Source organism: Odocoileus virginianus, chromosome 4 (genome assembly GCF_023699985.2).
Source record: "Odocoileus virginianus isolate 20LAN1187 ecotype Illinois chromosome 4, Ovbor_1.2, whole genome shotgun sequence".
NCBI classification, from domain to species: domain Eukaryota; kingdom Metazoa; phylum Chordata; class Mammalia; order Artiodactyla; family Cervidae; genus Odocoileus; species Odocoileus virginianus.
The window spans coordinates 11,706,668-11,727,923 of record NC_069677.1 but is presented as its reverse complement, the minus strand read 5'-3'; the positions used below and the strand labels follow the sequence as shown (position 1 = coordinate 11,727,923).

General features: G+C 39.5%; 1 protein-coding gene across 1 annotated transcript in view; it reads right to left on the bottom strand.

Annotated features, from left to right (window-relative positions):
• UMPS (uridine monophosphate synthetase) overlaps positions 1 to 21,256 on the bottom strand; it is a 50,407-nt gene that overhangs the window by 9,123 nt on the left and 20,028 nt on the right. Inside the window, exons 2-5 of the mRNA XM_070466123.1 lie at positions 19,860 to 20,013; positions 17,354 to 18,025; positions 15,181 to 15,356; positions 12,966 to 13,080 (exon numbers count right to left, since the gene is read on the bottom strand). Coding sequence (XP_070322224.1) covers positions 12,966 to 13,080; positions 15,181 to 15,356; positions 17,354 to 18,025; positions 19,860 to 20,013 — 1,117 coding nt within the window. The remainder of the gene's footprint in view (positions 1 to 12,965; positions 13,081 to 15,180; positions 15,357 to 17,353; positions 18,026 to 19,859; positions 20,014 to 21,256) is intronic.

Sequence of the window (21,256 nt, the reverse complement as noted above, 5' to 3'; positions counted from 1 at the left end):
ACAGCACAATGATTATGTCCACAGTCTCTTTTCCCTGAGAGGACCTCCACAGGGCCACTACATATCTGCCCCACAGGCCAAAGCTCCTGGACAAGCAAACAGGCCTCCTTCACACACCCTCTTTGTGGCTGCTGTCTGTGCAGTGTTGGGGGGTACCAAGTACTGTCCCTACAGCTGTTATTATCATGGGACCAAACATAAGATCTCCTGACCTTCAGAGCCCAGTAATCAAGGGGTGTTCCTTGGGCAGAAGCTGCAAAAATCAGGGGATCAGACACACATGTAAGCGCTCCTTCCAGGAGATAATGGTGTTCATCGGCAGTTCAGCAAAGGGCTAGTGTGAAGATGGCGCCCACTGGTCTCCATCCCTGGAGGGAATTCCACAATCTCTTGGAGGTATGTGTTAAAAATTAGATGCCTACCCCTTAGATCAACTCTTAAATATTAGCAACGAGCCTTTACTTCAAGTCTGAGGATGGGCTGCCTCTGAGTTGGGCCCTGAGCCAGGTGTTTTTGGGGCTCATCTCTCAGGTTCAAGTTTTTTAAAAGTTAGGATGCCTGATGTGTAGTTCAAACCCTTTGCTCCTCAGGAAAAGCTCTGGGTTTTGAGTTCCACTTTGAATCTGGGTCTTATACCAGCAGTGAGGACCCAATAACAAGATGGTTTTTCTTGTTTGCTTAATGTACAGTGCTCAGCCAGCTCTTAGGTTTTATCAAGAGGAAACTGTTACACAGGTAGCTACAGACTCAGCGTGTCTGGGAGGAGGTTGGCTCAGGATTAGCCTACACTGCCATCTTGAACCAGAACCCCATTTTTTCCTTCCTTTTAAATTCTGCTGTTCCAGAAGCCTTCTGATAAGTGGCATATCATTATCTTTCAAATCCAAGATGCTTTAAAAATCTCACATCTTAACTGTACTATCTACTCGAAAAACTATGGCAGCTTCCAATAAATATTACTAATTAACAAGCCAAGTACTCTATGCCAAGACATTGTGCTAAGTGCTTTACACACATTATCTCATTTAAGACTCTCAACAACTGAGGTTCAGAGTTGTTATCCACATTTTACAGATCAAGAAAATGAGACCTAAACAAGGGAAGTGATTTGTCTAAAGATATTGGAAGGGCTAGGCATCCAAATCCAACCAACTCATAAAATGTTTAGCACAAATATAGCTTAAAAATTGTCAAGTACTTTCTTATTTAGTTGCTAAATTGTGTCCAACTCTTCTGCCACTGGCTGGACTGCAGTCCTCCAGGCTCCTCTGTCCATGGGATTTCCCAGGCAAGAATACTGGTGCAGGTGGCCATTTCCTTCTCCAGGGGAATCTTCCTGACCTAGGGATCGATGTGCTTGGCAGGTGAATTCATTACCACTCACCCACCTGAGAAGTCCATCAAGTTACTAGAGCAACTCTTCACTCAGTTGTGTCCGATTCTTTGAGACCCCAGGGACTGCAGCATGCAAGGCCTCCCTGTCCATCACCAACTCTCGGAATTTGCTCAAATTCTGTCCATTGAGTCGGTGATGCCATCCAACCATCTCATCCTCTGTTGTCCCTTTCTCCTCCCGCCTTCAATCTTTCCCAGCATCAGGATCTTTTCCAATGAGTCAGTTCTTCGCATCAGTCCTTCCAATGAGAATATCAAGGACTGATTTTCTTTAGGATGGACCCTTTCCCTGAAGCAAAGGGACTCTCAAGAGTCTTCTAAAGCACCAAAGTTCAAAGCATCAATTCTTTGTTGCTCAGCTTTCTTTATGGTCCAACTCTCACATCCATACATGACTACTGGAAAAACCATAGCTTTGACTAGATGGACATTTGCTGGCAAAGTAATGTCTCTGCTTTTTAATATGCTGTTTAGGTTGGTCATAACTTTTCTTCCAAGGAACAAGCGTCTTTTAATTTCATGGCCGCAGTCACTATCTTGGGGGGCTCAAAAATTACTGCAGATAAAGTCTCTGTTTCCCCATCTATTTGCCATGAAGTGATGAGACCAGATGCCATGATCTTAGTTTTCTGAATGCTGAGTTTTAAGCCAACCTTTCCACTTTCATCAAGAGGCTTTTTAGTTCTTCCCTTTCAGCCATAAGGGTGGTGTCATCTGCATATCTGAGGTTACTGATATTTCTCCCAGCAATCTTGATTCCAGCTTGTGCTTCCTCCAGCCCAACGTTTCTCATGATGTACTCTGCATATAAGTTAAATAAGCAGGGTGACAATATACAGCCTTGACGTACTCCTTTTCCTATTTGGAACCAGTCTGTTGTTCCATGTCTAGTTCTAACTATTGCTTCTTGACTTGCATATGGATTTCTCAGGAGGCAGGTCAGGTGGTCTGATATTCCCATCTCTTTCAGAATTTCCCACAATTTGTAGTGATCCACACAGTCAAAGGCTTTGGCATAGTCAATAAAGCAGAAGTAGATGTTTTTCTGGAACTCTCTTGCTTTTTCAATGATCCAGCGGATGTTGGCACTTTGATCTCTGGTTCCTCTGCCTTTTCTAAATCCAGCTTAAACATCTGGAAGTTCACAGTTCATGTATTGTTGAAGCCAGGCTTGGAGAATTTTGAGTATTACTTTACTAGCGTGTGAGATGACTGCAATTGTGCGGTAGTTTGAGCATTCTTTAGGATTGGAATGAAAACTGACCTTTTCCAGTCCTGTGACCACTGCTGAGTTTTCCAAATTTGCTGGCATGTTGAGTACAGCACTTTAACAGCACCATCTTTCAGGATTTGAAATAGCTCAACTGGAATTCCATCACCTCCACTAGCTTTGTTCATAGTGATGCTACCTAAGGCCCACTTGACTTCCCATTCCAGGATGTCTGGCTCTAGGTGAGTGATCACACCATCGTGAAGATCTCTTTTGTACAGTTCTGTGTATTCTTGCCACCTCTTCTTAATGTCTTCTGCTTCTGTTAGGTCCATACCATTTCTGTCCTTTACTATGACCATCTTTGCATGAAATGTTCCCTTGGTATCTCTAATTTTCTTGAAGAGATCTCTAGTCTTTCCCATTCTATTGTTTTCCTCTATGTCTTTGCACTGATCACTGAGGAAGGCTTTCTTATCTCCTTGCTACTCTTTGGAACTCTGCATTCAGATGGGTATATCCCTCCTTTTCTCCTTTAGCTTCTATTGTTTCCACAGCTATTCCAGCAAGATGGTAGGCACTGGAGTGACTTTGAGGAGATACCCCATGTCCAAGGGCAAAGGAGAAGGCCCAGCAAGACGGTAGGAGGGCGAATCAAACCCCATACCCGTCAGAGATGCTCAGAGGGCTCAAACATACCTTGTGCACACCAGGACCCAGAGACTGAGACAGAACTGTGTGTGAGTGTCTCCTGAGGAGGTGCGGGGCAGCAGTGGACTGCCACAGGGGCTCTGTGGACAGCAGCCTTGGGTATGGCACAAGCCCTTCTGACGGAGGTCGCCATTAACCTCACCATAGAGTCGCCAGAACTTACACAGGACTGGGAAGCAAACTCTTGGCGGGCACAAACAGAACCTTGTGCGCACCAGGAGAAAGGAGCAGTGACCCCACAAGAGGCTGACCCAGACTTGCCCGTAAGTGTTCGGGACTCTCCGCTGGAGGTGTGGGCCAGTGGTGGCCTGCTGCAGGCTTGGGGGCACTGAGTGTAGCAGTGCCATGGGACCTGTTGAAGAAGGTCATCATTATCTTCATTACCTCCACCATAGTTTGGCCTTGGGTCAAATAACAGGGAGGGAACATGGCCCTGCCCATCAGAACAAGATCCAATTTTCCCCTCAGTCAGTCTCTCCCATCGGGAAGCTTATCCTTTGCCATCAGAGGGAAGACAGACTGAAAACCACAATCACAGAACACAGAAAACTAACCAATCTGATCACATGGACCACAGCCTTGTCTAACTCAATGAAACTATGAGCCATGCCATGTGGGGCCACCCAAGATGGACGGGTCATGGTGGAGAGTTCTGACAAAACGTGGTCCACTGGAGAAGGGAATGGCAAACCACTTCAGTATTCTTGCCCTGAGAACCCCATGAAGAATATGAAAAGGCAAAAAGATGAACTCTCCCCAGGTTGGTAGGTGCCCAATGTGCTACCGGAGATCAGTGGAGAAATAATTCCAGAAAGAGTGAAGAGACAGAGCAAAGCAAAAACAACATCCAGTTGTGGGTGTGACTGGTGGTGGAAGTAAAGTCTGCTGCTGTAAAAAGCAATATTGCATAGGAACCTGGAATGTTAGGTCCATGAATCAAGGCAAATTGGAAGAGGTCAAACAGGAGATGGCAAGAGTGAATGCTGATATTCTAGGAAATGGACTGGAATGGATGAATTTAACTCAGATGACCATCATATCTACTACTGTGGTCAAGAATCCCTTAGAAGAAATGGAATAGCTATCATAGTCAACAAAAGAGTCAGAAGTGCAATACTTGCGTACAATCTCAAAAACGATAGAATGATCTCTGTTCATTTCCAAGGCAAACCATTTAATATCACAGTAATCCTAGTCTTTGCCCCGACCAGTAATGCTGAAGAAGCTGAAGTTGAATGGTCTTCTATGAAGACCTACAAGACCTTCTAGAACTAAAACCCCAAAAAGATGTCCTTTTCATTATAGGGGACTGGAATGCAAAAGTAGGAAGTCAAGAAGTACCTGGAGTAACAAATTTTGCCTTGGAGTACAGAATGAAGCAGGGCAAAGGCTAATAGAGTTCTGCCAAGAGAACGCACTGGTCATAGCAAACACCCTCTTCTAACAACACAACACAAGACGCTACATATTGACATCACCAGATGGTCAATATCAAAATCAGATTGATATATTCTTTGCAGCCAAAGATAGAGAAGCTCTATAGAGTCAGCAAAAACAACCGGGAGCTGACTGTGGCTCAGATCATGAACTTCTTATTGCCAAATTCAGCTTGAAATTGAAGAAAGTAGGGAAAACCACTAGACCATTCTGGTATGACCTAAATCAAGGCAACTATTATCAAGTCTTAAATAGGTAAGCCATTCTGCTGAGGCCTACTCTGTAGTATATAAAACCTACAATGTGAAACTTGAGAACTAGCAGAGACCTTCAATATTCTCTAGTCCCAGGGGAACATCTACTTTTCTTTGCTTAACCTGCAATGCTTTTTGTTTGAAGTACTTAATTGAAAGCAAAACCCTGAAAAGGATGTCTTTCATTTTAAGTGTTATTTATAAAAAATAATTAGTTCTGTCAAGGTTAATAGGTATCCAACAGCTAAAGTATTTCAGGATTTAAAAGCAACTAAGCTTTACCAAATCTATAATCTCATTTATTATGTTCTTAATATTATCATTCCATCCACAGAAACACCAGTTCTTGCATCTGCTCCTACATAGTGTATTATCCATCCCTTCAACACTTGTGTATTTATAGAACATTTATGATGCACAGTGGTACTGTGCTAGAGTATATGCATTCTTCAGAAAGAGATCTCATTCTCAAGGAGTTTCTAGCCTAATAAAAGTGCTCCAAATACCCTACATGAGCAATATCTATGTACAACAATGTTAAGTTTATAAAAAGTTCAAATGTATCCACAGTGAAATGACTGAACATATTATGGCCCAATTGTAACTAGGATACACTATGGGGTTGTAAAAAAGGTAACTCTAGATGTGGAAACATAGCAGCACATACACAAGTCACTTCAGTCATATAAGACTCTCGTTTCTCCATGGACTGTAGCCTGCGAGGCTCCTCGAAGCAAGAATACTGGAGTGGGCTGCCATTCCCTTCTCCAGGGGAATCCTCCTGACCGAGAGACTGAACCCATGTTTCTTATGCTTCCTGCATTGGCAGGTGCGTTCTTGACCACTAGCACCACCTGGGAAGCCCCAACTCTGGATGTGGAAACATAATATAGCAGCACATACACAAACATTCCCCATGCTCTATGAAGCAGAGTTGTTTTCATCTTAAAGTTTTGCTGAGAACCAGATGTTCATAGTTCCAATCTTAAGGAAAGAGACGGAAAGTGGAATAGAATAAACTCCCATACTTGTGATAAGAAAGGTTTCTCATACAATAACCAATTCAGGAAAAATATCTCCAGATCACCATTTCGTCCCCATTCAAAACAGAGTGATCCAGAGGGAAGAATGTAAAGTTCACCTCCTCCCACAAATACATCAGAAAATACATCTACACATGGAACAAGTCTCACAGAATACCTACAGAATGCTGGCAGACGACATCACACTTCTGAAAGGACAAAAAGAATCTGGGCAGGACCTTGCATCCCTTGGAGGGAACTGTGAAAGACCAAAGGCTCCCACACCCTCCTGGTGGGGAGAAAGGGGGACTGAAAATATATTTTAAAGTATTTCTGAAATCTTCCCAAACTAAAGAAGGAAATAAATCCAGGTATAGGAAGCACAGAGGGTCCCAAACAGAGCTACACCAAGACATAATTAAAATGTCAAAAGTTAGTATTTTAAAGGCAGTAAGAGAAAAACAATCAGCTAATTTCTCTACAGAAACATTACAGGCCAGAAGGGAGTAGCAAAATATATATTCGAAGTCCTGAAAGAGAAAAATCTATAACCTAGAATACTCTAGTCAACAGCATTATCATTTAGATATAAGCAGAGATAAAGAATTTCTCAGACAAGCAAAAACTAAAAAAATACAGTAATACTAAACCTACTATGAAAAAAATACTGCAAGGTCTTCCCTAAATAGAAAAGCTATATTAAAAGAAAATTAGTCAAAAAGTAAATCACTTAAAGCTGGTATACAGATTAAAAAAAAAAAAAATTCTGTGTAAAGGTTACAATAACCACAATGAACAGCAAAAGGATAAACATGAAGACGTAAAAGAGGACATCAAAATCATAAAATGAGGGAGGAGATTAAAATGTAGATTTTTTTTTTCAGAATGTGTTTGAGTCTATGATTACCAGTTTAAGTAGATATATGAAGGGGTTAACATACTTGAAAAACACGGTAAGCACAAGTCAAAAACAAAACAGATTCACAAAAGAGAACACAAGCATAAAATAAAAGGAAATCACCAAACTGCAAAAGGAAAAAGGGGAGAAAGCAAATACAGAATCAACTAGAAAGCAAGGTTCAAAATGGCAATAAATACACTTATGAATAATGACCTTGCTTCTGTGATATCAAGAGGGGTGGGAGGGAGGCTTAAGAGGGAAGGGATATATGTATATATATGGCTGGTTCACACAGATGTACAGCAGAAACTAACATTGTAAAGAAGTTATACTTCAATAAAAAAAAAAGTAATTACCTTAAATGTCAATGGGCTAACTGCTCTAATCAAAAGATGCAGAGTGGCAAACTGGATTAAAAAACAGCATACAATATGTTGACTATGAGAGACCCACTTTAGGGCAAAAGACACATATAGATTGAGTAGGAAAAGATATTTCCTGAAAACAGAAATGACAAGAAAGCACAATACTTATGTCAGACAAAACAGACTTTAAACCAAAGTCTGTAAAGGAAAATAAAGGACACTATATAATGATAATCACTAAAAGAAGATGATATTGACTCTTGTCAACATATATGCATGCACCTAATAATAGCATCACTAAGAACAAAGCAAGTTGGTGATGGAATTCCAGTTGAGCTATTTCAAATCCTGAAAGATGATGCTGTGAAAATGCTGCACTCAATATGCCAGCAAATTTGGAAAACTCAGCAGTGGTCACAGGACTGGAAAAGGTCAGTTTTCATTCCAGTCCCAAAGAATGCTCAAACTACCACACAATTGCACTCGTCTCACACGCTAGTAAAGTAATACTCAAAATTCTCCAAGTCTAGCTTCAATAGTACGTGAACTGTGAACTTCCAGATGTTTAAGCTGGATTTAGAAAAGGCAGAGGAACCAGAGATCAAAGTGCCAACATCCGCTGGATCATTGAAAAAGCAAGAGAGTTCCAGAAAAACATCTACTTCTGCTTTATTGACTATGCCAAAGCCTTTGACTGTGTGGATCACCACAAATTGTGGGAAAATTCTGAAAGAGATGGGAATATCAGACCACCTGACCTGCCTCTTGAGAAACTGTATGCAGATCAGGAAGCAACAGTTAGAACTGGACATGGAACAACAGACTGGTTCCAAATAGGAAAAGGAGTACGTCAAGGCTGTATATTGTCACCCTGCTTATTTAACTTATATGCGGAGTACATCATGAGAAACGTTGGGCTGGAGGAAGCACAAGCTGGAATCAAGATTGCCAGGAGAAATATCATTATGCATATCAGACATGCAGATGACACCAACCTTATGGCGGAAAGGGAAGAAGAACTAAAAAGCCTCTTGATGAAAGTGAAACAGGAGAGTGAAAAAGTTGGCTTAAAACTCAGCATTCAGAAAACTAAGATCATGGCATCTGGTCCCATCACTTCATGGGAAATAGATGGGGAAATAGTGGAAACAGTGGCTGACTTTATTTTTTGGGGCTCCAAAATCACTGCAGATGGTGACTGCAGCCATGAAATTAAGACACTTATTCCTTGGAAGGAAAGTTATGACCAACCTAGACAGCATATTAAAAAGCAGAGACATTACTTTGCCAACAAAGGTCCGTCTAGTCAAGGCTATGGTTTTTCCAATAGTCTTGTATGGATGTGAGAGTTGGACTATAAAGAAAGCTGAGTGCCGAAGAATTGATGCTTTTGAACTGTGGTGTTGGAGAAGACTCTTGAGAGTCCCTTGGACTGCAAGGAAATCCAACCCGTCCTTCTTAAAGGAGATCAGTCCTGGGTGTTCATTGGAGGGACTGATGTTGAAGCTGAAACTCCAGTACTTTGGCCACCTGATGCGAAGAGCTGACTCATCTGAAAAGACCCTGACGCTGTGAAAGATTGAGGACGGGAAGAGAAGGGAACGACAGAGGATGAGATGGTTGTATGGCATCACCGACTCAATGGACATGAGTTTGGGTAAACTCTGGGAGTTGGTGATGGACAGGGAGGCCTGGCGTGCTGCAGTTCATGGGGTCGCAGAGTCGGACACGACTGAGCAGCTGAACTGAACTGAATATAGGAGCACCTAAATACATAAGTACTAACAGGAGACTTTAACACCAAACTCACAACAATGGTCAGATTTTCTAGACAAAGTCAATAAGGCAACAGAGATCCTAAATGATACAACAGGATCGTTAGCCTTAACTGATATTTTCAGAACATTACACATTCTTTTCAAGTGCATATGCAACACTGTCTAGGCTTGACCACATACCAGGGCGCACAGAAAAAAAGCCTGAACAAATTGAAGTGGGTAAAGACGGTGGAAATTATTTCAAGAATCTTTCTGACTACACAGCATGAAACAAAAATCAACCACAGAAGAAATGGGAAAAAAACAATTACATGGACTTTACACACAATCATTCAAAATCTGTGGGATGCTGCAAAAGGGGTTCTTAGAGGGAAGTTCATAGCAATATAAGCCTTCCTCAAAAAACAAGAAAAATCTCAAACAGCAGAACCTACTACCTAGAAGAATTAGAAAAAGAACAAACAAAGCCTAAGTCAGCAGAAGGAAATCATAAAGATCTAAGAGGAAAAATATGAAATAGATTAAAAAAACAACAGATTAAATGAAACCAAGACTTGGTCAAACAAAATTGAGAAACCTCTGGCCTGGATTATTAAGAAGGAAAGAGCCCAAATAAGAAATAAAAAAGTAGAAATAACCACCAATACTGCAGGAATACAAAAACTGTAGGACAATATTATAAACAACTCCATGCTAACAAATTTGCCAATGTAGAAGAAATGAAAAGTTTCTACAAACATATACAACTCTTCAAAACTGAATTAAGAAGAAACAGATAATGTGAACAGGCACTAGAAGTGAAACAGAATCTGTAATAACAAAAAAAAAAAACCACCTCCCAACAAACAAAACTTAAGGATCATGTGGTTTTACAGGTGAATTCAACCAAACATATAAAGAAAAACTTACAAGGATCCCGCTCAAATTCTTCCAAAAGGTTAGAGGAGGGAACACTCAAAGATGTTTTATGAAGCCACCATTACATGGATACCAAAACCAGACAAGTACACCACCAAAAAAGAAACTTACAGGTCAATATCTTTGATGAATATAGATGCAAAATTTCTAAACAAAGTATTAGCAGACCCAATCCAACAAACATAGATCATACACCATGACCAAGTTAGATTCACTTCAAGATCACAAGGATGGTATAATATACAAAATCAATATAATACACCACATTAACAAAGAAAAGTCACATGATCATCTCAATAGATATAGAAAAAAAGCAATGGTGAAAAGACGAAAGCCTTCCTGCTAAAATCTGGAACAAGACAAGGATGCCAATTCTCATCACTTCTATTCAACATAGTATTGGAAATCAGACAAGAAAAAGAAAAGGTATCCAAATTGGAAGGGAAGAGGTAAAACTGTCATTTTATGCAGATGCACACATGCATGCTAAGTTGCTTCAGTCGTGTCTGACACTTTGCAACCCCATGGACTGCAGCCCACCAGGCTCCTCTGTGCATGGGATTCTCCAGGCAAGAATACTCGAGTGGGTTGCCATGCCCTCCTCTAGGGGATCTTCCTGACTCAGGGATCAAACCTGAGTCTCTTATATCTCCTGCATTGGTAGGCAGATTCTTTACCACTAGCACTACCCGAGAAGCCCTTTATGCAGACTACATGATACTATATGTAGAAAACCCTAAAGAACTGATAAATTCAGCAAGGTAGCAGGATACCAGATTAACATGGAGAAGTTGATTTCATTTCTTTAACAATATCAGAAAGGGAATGTAAAACAAAAAACTAAAAAACTTTTAAAACCACACAAAATAAACCCAAAATACTTAGAAATAAACCTGACCAAGAAGGTGAAAGACTTATAACCTGAGAACTATAAAACATTAATAAAACTGGAGATGATTCAAAGAAATGGAAAGATATCCCATGTTCTAGGATTAGAAGAATTAAGATGGCTATATTACCCAAAGCAATCTTCAGATTGCACCCTCACACCATACACAAAAATAAAATCAAAATGGGTTAAAGACTTAAATATAAGACATGACAATAAAACTCTGAGAACACAGGTAAAACATTCTCTGACATAAATCATACCAGTGTCTCAAAGCAATAGAAATAAAAGCAAAAATAAATAAATGGGTACTTACCAAATTTATAAGCTTTTGCACAGCAAGAAACCATGAACAAAACAAAAATACAATATATGGATGGGGAGAAAATATTCATTTGCACACGTGACTGACAAGGGCTTGATTTCCAAAATGTACAAACAGCTGATGTAATTCAACAACAACAGCAAAACCCAATCATGGGCAGAAGACCTAAATTCTCCAAAGGAGACATACAGATGGCCAATAGGCATATGAAAAGGGATGTTCAATGTCGCTAATTACTAGAGAAGTACAAATCAAAACCAACAATGTGGTACCTGATGATAACAGATGTTGGAGAGAGAGTGAAGAAAAGGGAACCCTCCTACAATGTTGATGGGATGTACACTGGTACAGTCTCTAAAGAACAGTAAAGAAGTTCCTCAGAAAGCTAAAAATAAAGTTGCCATATGATCCAGGAATCCTATTCAAAAGACACATACACTCCTATGTTCACAGCAGCACTATTCACAATAGCTAAGACATGGAAACAATCTAAATGTTCAATGAATAAAGAAGATGGGTGATACAAACATGCTCATGCACACTCACACACACACTGGAATACTACTCAGTCATAAAAAGAACAAAATAATGCCATCTGTACAACAAGGATGGACCTACGCAGTGTCATACTAAGTAAGAAAGACAAATACCCTATGATACCACTTATACGTGGAATCTAAAATATGACACAAATGAATACATGTATGAGACAGAAACAGACTCACAAAGAGAACAGACTTGCGCTTGCCAAGTGGGAGGTACAGTGGGAAAGCGATGGAGCGGGAGTCTGGGCTTAGCAGATAGATTCTATCATATACAGAATGGATAAGTAACAAGGTCCTATTGTATACAGCACAGGGAACTACATTTAATATTCTGTGATACACTATCATGGAAAAGAATATTTTTAAATGTGTATCTAGGACTTCCTTGGTAACGCAGTGGGTGAGAATCCAGCTGACAATGCAGGAGACACAGCTCTGATCCCTGGTCCGGAAGATCCCACGTGCCACAGCGCAACTAAGCCCTGTCTCACAGCACTGAGCCTGTGCTCTGGAGCCCACGAGCCACAGCAAGAAACTTGGGCAGCACAATGAAGAATAGCCCTTGCTCGCCCTGACAGGAGGCAGCTCATGCACAGCAACAAAGATCCAGCACAGTAATAAATAAATTACATAAACACACACACACACACAACTTAATCACTTTCCTGTACAGCAGAAATTAATACAACACTGTAAATCAACTATATCTCAATAAAAAGTTAACACAAAAAAGCAGCTTTATTGAGTTCCATGGGACATTTATTAACCTAGATCATTCCTTTATTATTAACTCAAGACTATCAGTGAGAAAGTTCGAAGTTTTTCAGCCACTGCAATTGTATTTCTAAGACTGCTAAAAGTGTTATGTGTTCAGATAAGTTTGGAAGACATGACAGAACCATGTATATGTCCACACTGAAAAGTCACAATAAACATTAGCACAACAAAGATTCCACAAAGTCCTAAAGAAATGTCTGATTCTGTTTAGAGGATTCCTCCTTGAGCATAGAACACCTGTTTTTTGGCAGTATATTCAAAACATCAGTTGGGAAACAATTAAAATGATCAGTTTCTAGGCATATTTCAATAAAAAGTAACCTTCTAGATTTTCATTCTAAAATTAGACTGCAAGCTATTTTTGCACATCTAGGTTTTATTTTGCTGACATGGAAAAAGAGGCATTTTAGAGGAATCATTACCAATCAATAGGCTTACCTCCTGCTTCTAACTGAACTCCTGGAGTCAAGTGAAGAAATTCTGGTTTCATGCTTACTCGGGAGCCAGAAATAAAACCAACCACAAATTCAGAATGTTCTTCAGCCATTTTCACCTGAATGCAATGTAATAAACAGATGACAAGACAGCAGTTAACCACACCAAATGTAAGAAACTTTGCTATCTTATAGATGTATTTTCTCATGTCATATTAAACTCATATCTAAACAGGTAATCTTAGATATAAATCTACATACTTGCTCCACTAAGGCCCTAAAATAACTCCTCCTATCCCCTTCTCCCATAAGCAAACACTGAAAACCCTATACTATTTGCCTCTAAAATCTAGATGCTCCATTACTACCTATTTTTAATAATGTTTAGGGGCCTACCTACTTCCAAAAAGGATATGAATCATACCCTAGAATACATTTATGACATAAAGCTACGCTGAAGTCTTACTGCCCATCTACAGATACCCAAGGACAACCACGACATAAAAACAGCTGTGCTGTAAAGAGCTAGCTAAAGAAATCTTACCTCCATAGCTTTCCCTGTACTTTAACATTGCCTCCACAATTTCTCTTCCATCACCTCACATCTTTAGAAGATTCCCTAGGTCTGCCTAACTGTTTTTTCCCCCCTGCCTAACTTTCTAATTTGGTTCTTCCCTGAGGCCCAGACTGTTCCATTCTTGCTACTAAGTACTACCACCTACCAATAATCAATGTATTGTCCTCGAGCCAGATCCAGAATGCCAAATATTAACACTGACTCATGGACCCTCTGCTAAGACAGTTGGGAAATCAAACATTTATGGTCAAATCAAGGGTGGGGTTATTTAAAACCTGGCCCTATGGCCATGTGAGTTTTTCACAGTTCCACAACCTTTGAAATATGAAAAATAAATTCCCATGTAAAAATTAAAATTTTATTAAAAGTTCCTACTACTTTAAACAGTAGTCTTTAAAATATATGCAAAGGTAAATCCATCCCATCTTTCTAGGTGACTACCCAACTATGAAACTTGCCCAGAGGAGAATGTGAAGAGGAATTTTATAACCAGATGATTATCCATCTCTTATTTTGTTCTGGTGTGCAGGGGGTGGGAGTTGGGTATGGTACATTAGAACATGTATGGTGCTATAAGAACCTCCCTGGCGGCTCAGTTGGTAAAGAATCCACCTGCAGTGTGGGAGACCTGGGTTTGATCCCTGGATTGGGAAGATCCCCTGGAGAACAGAATGGCAACCCACTCTAGTATTCTTGCCTGAGAATCCCCATGAACATAGGAACCTGGGGGGGTGCAGTCCACGGGGTCGCAAAGAGTTGAACACGACCAAATGACTAAGCACACACATAAGAATTTTTAATAATGGGGAGTTACTAGAGGAAATAACGTGTCTGGATTCTAGTTAAGAGCTCTTCTATACAACGCCAATCAATATCAAAGACTGAAAAAGATAACCCACTTCGAGGGCTGCTGTCATCAGAATGTGCATCTTTGTGACTCAGGAAGATTCCAAGAAACTGTAAAAAAGCTCTTCAATTTCAATTCATGGTGAGATGGGAAAAACTGTATCTTAAAGGCCAGGTACACACAGATGTATAGAACAGACTTTTGGACTCTGTGGGAGAAGGCGAGGGTGGGATGTTTCAAGAGAACAGCATCGAAACATGTATATTATCTAAGGTGAAACAGATCACCAGCCCAGGTTGGATGCATGAGACAAGTGCTTGGACCTGGTACACTGGGAAGACCCAGAGGGATCGGGTGGAGAGGGAGGTGGGAGGGGGGATCGGGATGGGGAATACATGTATATCCATGGCTGATTCATGTCAATGTATGACAAAAAACCACTATAATATTGTAAACTAATTAGCCTCCAACTAATAAAAAAATAAATTAATTAATTAATTTAAAAAAAGGCCAGGTACATACAGACATATATGCTTATTTGACCCAATATCTGTGTTTCAATGTTTCTCTTATAGTACCATTCAAATCTCTTTAGTGTCTGCTATAAGACATAACAGGCTACTAACCATCAGTGCATTCTAGCCAACTAGTATTAATATACTGTCACAGTAACAGCAGCTGATTTGCTTTGGGCAGCAATCCCACAGACCTCAAATGAAGGTATTTTCTTTCCCTGTAACATCTAGTGTCACAGTCCTGGCCTTCTCGTGCCCCAGTCCCTCTCCTGTCACTTACTGCTGCCTCCGTGTAGCTCCCAGTAGCCAGGGTACCAGCAGAGCTCATCTCTGCAATAAGCAGGCATGCCCGGTGCAGCGGCAGGCCGACTTCTCCCAGGCCTTTCACAACTCCTGCGCCTGGCACGACATGAGCATTGACAAGATCTGCCCAGGAAGCTATTTTAAAGACCCCACCTAAGAAAGGGAAAAAAAGGTTTGTCAATTTTCAAACAAAAACCTTTAAGTCAACCAACCATCTACAATATGGAAATAATCTAGTAATATGCTAATGAAACAGTTAAGCACTTCAAGAATTTTAGTAATTATCAGTGGACCTATTTGTGAAAAAGGTATCTTTCCATCTGCTTAGCTAGTTGAGAAACAGCAAGGAGAAAAAAATCTTGTAAGCTCTATACTTAGTTTATTAACAAAACTGGTAAGGCTGTTTTTCTTTGCAGGCTGATGCTTGTGACCACCAGTAAGATTTATGCAACTGGAAAGGGACTCCAGTGAAGACAGGTGTATTGAGGTCAAAGATAGCAAACTGAAATTCCTCTGAAGGTGACAGATTTTCACCCTGTAGGGCTCTCTCAGGAACTTCAGTTCAGTTTAGTTGCTCAGTCATGTCCGACTCTTTGCGACCCCATGAATCACAGCACGCCAGGCCTCCCTGTCCATCACCAACTCCCAGAGTCCACTCAAACTCATGTCCATCGAGTCGGTGATGCCATCCAGCCATCTCATCCTCTGTCATCCCCTTCTCCTCCTGCCCCCAACCCCTCCCAGCATCAGGGTCTTTTCCAATGAGTCAACTCTTCGCATCAGGGGGCCAAAGTACTGGAGTTTCAGCTTCAGCATCAGTCCTTCCAATGAACACCCAGGACTCATCTCCTTTAGGATAGACTGGTTGGATTTCCTTGCAGTCCAAGGGACTCTCAAGAGTCTTCTCCAACACCACAGTTCAAAAGCATCAATTTTTTGGTGCTCAGCTTTCTTCACAGTCCAACTCTCACATCCATACATGACCACTGGAAAAACCATAGCCTTGACTAGACGGACCTTTGTTGGCAAAGTAATGTCTCTGCTTTTTAATATGCTATCTAGGTTGGTCATAACTTTCCTTCCAAGGAGTAAGCATCTTTTAATTTCATGGCTGCAGTCACCATCTGCAGTGATTTTGGAGCCCAAAAAAATAAAGTCTGACACTGTTTCCACAACTCTTAAATCTTCTTCCTATTCCTTAGGTCTCACTAGCTCTTCAAATTTCAATAAAGCAATTGTATTCATTTTAGAAGTAGAACAATAACTCAAGTAGATTTTTGAAAAAACTAAATGCAAATTTGTAGGAAGCTTGCATAACTCTTTCAACAGTCAATATCTTAAGCATATGAAGTCATTACAAACAAATCTATCCTTAAAGAAGTAGCTTAAAAATATGCATGTATTACTTAAAGAAAAAATGATCTTAAAAGATGCTTATTAAAGAACATAAAATGTCTGTTGTAAGGTTAAGTGAAAACAAAAAAGTATTAGATAAATATGACAGAAATTTGCATAGATGGATGGGTAAAAGAAGCACTTTTACTAATGTATGCTCTACTCTGAGTTCCTATTTAACACTTTTAAAAAAGGATGTGTATCAACAGATCTTTTTCTGCTAAAAATAAATCTTACCACTTTATACTACTTTCTCCTTATTTCCTATATCTGCAACTTCCATTCTCTAAAGATTCAGAACTCAGTGTTTTGTTTTGCCAGGGCCAACACCTGTCATTTCTGCCTGCCTAAAACCCATGTCCCTTTCTTCTGGCATCAGCACAGCCATTTTCTTTAGAATTAACCCTGTACCTCGGGTTTCAAGAAATTTACATAAAGCTAATAGCCTCAGATCACCAGGAGCAGGGTGTATTACCCAAGTGAGCTAATAAAGGTATTCTATACCCAGGCCTGAGTGATTGGTTTGGGGCAGGCATGAGGAATGTGCCTACCTGAGAAAGAAGAGAGAAGAAAGCAGAGCTGAGACTTGAGGAGAAAGTAAGCCCGAAAGATATCACTTGAGCTCCTAGATCCAACCACGCTTGACAGGCTGTTTCTACTGCTGGACTCTGTCACATGATCCAATACATTTCCTTTTGTTCTTCAGCCAGTTTAGGCTGGATTTTGCTTCTTGTTGGTTCCTGAATAATGCTTACCTTCATACTGCTTTTTCACTGTGTTTCCTATATCTGCAAATTTCCGGTCTTCAAATATTAGAAACTCATGGCGTTTCGCCAGAGTGGTTAATTCCTTCATCACATCCAGAGTAAAATCATTCAAAATATCTACATGAGTCTTAAGCAAGCAGATTCTGGGTCCCAAAGCATCTGCTAGCTGCAGTAGCTCTCTGGACTCTGAGATATCAGCAGACAGGCACAGATTGGTCTCCTTCTTTTGCATAAGCCTGAGAAGCTTTGATGCAACCGGGTGGATCCCAGGCAGCTCTGCACGTGCACCAAAACTTAGTTCTTTGGGTTCTTTCTTCAGAGAAGGGAGAGAACCATTAGGATTAGCTGCCACAAAAACATTCTCCTGAATAAATCTCTTCACTCTCTCCACCATCTCAGCATCAATTTTTTTCTGCTGCTCAAGAATATCCAGCATTTTGGACAATGTACACACTGGGTGGAGACGAATCCCATGGGCCTGCAACTTGTCCTTGCCTCCCTGCTCTCTGTCCAGCAGCACTATGGCATCAGTGACCTTCAAGCCTTCTTTCTGAAGAACCTCAGCAGTTTCCAAAACACTAGATCCGCTGGTGACAACATCTTCAATGATCAAACAGGTTTCTCCTGGATTAACAGCCCCTTCTATAAGCCGTTTAGTACCTGGGAAAGAAAAAAATTATGTTGATCTCATTTTAAAATTATGTATTTCAACCAACTCAAGATGTATCTATAGTATAAATTTGGTATGTATTTATGAAAAGGTGGATAATCTAAATTATACTTTCTGATAATCCACTTTGGAAATATATTTTTAAAATTTCTGATGAATCTTCAGTGTGCTATGATTTACTGTTTTGTTCAATGTCTCCATTTCAAAACTGTCAAAGTTACATATACAGAATATTTACAATAAAACTAGCAAATTATTTAACTTTGTAAAACATCACAATGTGTTCATGATCAAAATTTCAAATATGGGGTTTCTTTAGGCAAGATCACCTGGACTGATGAAAGTTATTAAATAGCACAGTATCATCAACGAAATCATTCCTTTTTCCATTAACAATTTCATTATTCAAGATCAGCAAAACAATTGGCCTTTTGAGTATACAAATTTAGGAGGGAAAATATTCAACAACCATTTAGATGAATCACTACAACCTTATAAATTATATAATGTAATGTGACTAAATATACTGGCCCACTCCAATCCCTACTAGAGACTGTTTTCTGAAAACCAACAAATTGTAAATAAGTCAGGCTGTACACTACAAAGACCTGTGTTTTCAGAGACGTATTTTTGTGTTTTCCACTACCAAATTTACCTTATTTTGACGCAGTATATATTTAGTGGGTGTTTTGCCCACTTTTAACTTTTCCACATGTACTATCTTTGTCTTTTCCCCTAACTCCTTTTCTTCCTTGAAGAATTGGCAAGTTTAACTTAGACCAGAATGTAAAACTGTATTTACAGGTATATTTTAAAATGAATGATCATATTCTAAGAAATATTTTTGAAGACACATAATAAGGAAATAGAAATAATAGTTTCCTTATGGGAGAGATTCATATAGATAAAACACTGTGCCACTAAGTAGCAAAAATATTATTCTAGTTTTTTATAATGTTGAATAAACTAAAACTAGACAAGAGTATAACAAATCTCCACAAATACAGCAAGTTGCCACCTAATAACTCATGGGCAATCTTATTTCAGCTATAATTTCAATCCCACCCTCCCCCCAGTAATTTTAGAAGCAAATCTCAGACAGCATATGATTTCATCATAAAAATTTTTAGAACACATTGGTAAAAAGGACTCATCAAAAAAGGCAACAAAACAGAAATAATACCAAAAAACAATAATTCTTAATGTAATAAAATATGAAGTCTGTCCCAATACTTTTAGATTGTTGTAGCTTAAAAACATGTTTGAAATACCCACCTGATAACCTACTGCCATGAACCCATTAAAAAAAAAAATCTCTATTTAGAATTCCATGTGGCATTTACACTGCCCTCCCCCCGCCTTTTTTTTGCCATGCTTCATGGCTTGTAGGATCTTACTTCCCCAACCCAGGCCTCCTGCAGTGGAAATGCAGAGTCCTAACCACTGGGCCACCAAGGAATTCCTTTACATTGCTTTAAGGGAATAGTTTTATTCATGTAATTTAAACAGAGTACACTGGGAAAGTATGTGCTCTAAAAGCATTCTGCTGATGAGGAAAGTGCTGGTAAAAATGATGCGTTTCATAAATTTGGTGCACAAAGCATTTTTTTTTTTACTGCCTAATTAACATAAAGCATTTTATCCCCAGACTCTAAAGGAAAGGGAGTTGCTTTATAACAACAGTTAACACACTCCAAGGCCATAACAACTTAAAAGACTGATGAAGAATATTCAATGTGACTATCAACCTCAGTGCCTAGAAGAACAAATTCTAAAAGTGTCAGGTTATGAATCAACTTAATGCTTATACTACTTTTACTTTACCATAATCCTTTGTTTCTTTCCTTCTGATAAGCATTGGGATTTGGTGGGTTGAACAGATAACCGTAGCCAAGGGTAAAGCTGTATAAGGTACTCCACACACAGTGTCAAAATTGATCCCTGCATTTTGGGCAGTTTGAAATAAAATTTCTGCAACCTGTTAAAGAAAAAGAAGAACATATGAATGATCTATTATTACTATTTTTAAAGCTGTATATAAATCATGTAACAACATGACAGTAAAAACCTAGCAAAGGAAAGTCTCAAACTTGGGCCAGAAAAATATAAATGCCTTGTTGTTAAATTATCCTCTCCACAAATCCCAGTTTACAAAAAAAAAACAAACATAAAAACACAAGAATTAATCTACTTGGCTAGACTCAGGGCTGCTTCAAGGGCAACATGGAATGTGTCAGGAAAGGCTATGATATTGACCCTGAGACCAAGCATGACACTTAGGCTTCACAGTTGTCCTCAGTAATTCATTATGCTTTGAGTATCTAAATCCATCAGCCTTATTTTCCCAACACAAGTTTTCAATTAAGAAGCTTTACAAGAGAAATTAAGAAAACAATTGCATCAGGACTCATCTGGTGAATGAGTGGCTAAGACTTGATGCTCCCAACGCAGGGGACCCAGGTTCTATCCCTGGTTGGGGAACTAGATCCCACATACCACAGCTAAAGATCCTGCATGCTGTATCTAAAGATCCACATGCCGCCACAAAGATCAAAGGTCCCATGTGCCACAACTGAGACCCAGTGCAGTCAAATAAATACAAACATTTAAAAAGAAAACAACTGCATTATGAAGAATAAAACACCTACAAATAAATTTAACCAAGGAAGTGAAAGACTTGCACACTAAAAATATTAGATTAAAAAAAAAACTGAAGGTGGCATAAGTAAATGGAAGAATATTCCAGGCTCATGGATCAGAAGAATTAAATGTTAAAATGTCCACACTATCCAAAGCAATATAAAAACTCAATACAATTTCTATATAATTACAATGGCACTTTTCACAGAAACAGAACAATCCTAAAATTGTACGGAACTACAAAAGACCCAAGATAGCCAAAACAATCTTGAAAAAGAACAAAGCTAGAGGCATCATGCTCCTTGATTTCAGACTATATTACAAAGTAACAGTAACCAAGACAATATGGTATTGGCATAAAAACAGACACACAGGTCAACAGAACAGAATAGAGCCCAGAAATAAAGCTACTCATGTATGTTCAATTAATACACATTAAAGGAGCCAAGGATATAAAAAGGGAAAAGGATAGTCTCTTCACCAAACAGGTTTGGGGCACACTAGACTACTATATCTTATACCATACATAAAAATTAACTCAGAATGGATTAATGACTTGAATGTTAAGACATGAAAAAAAA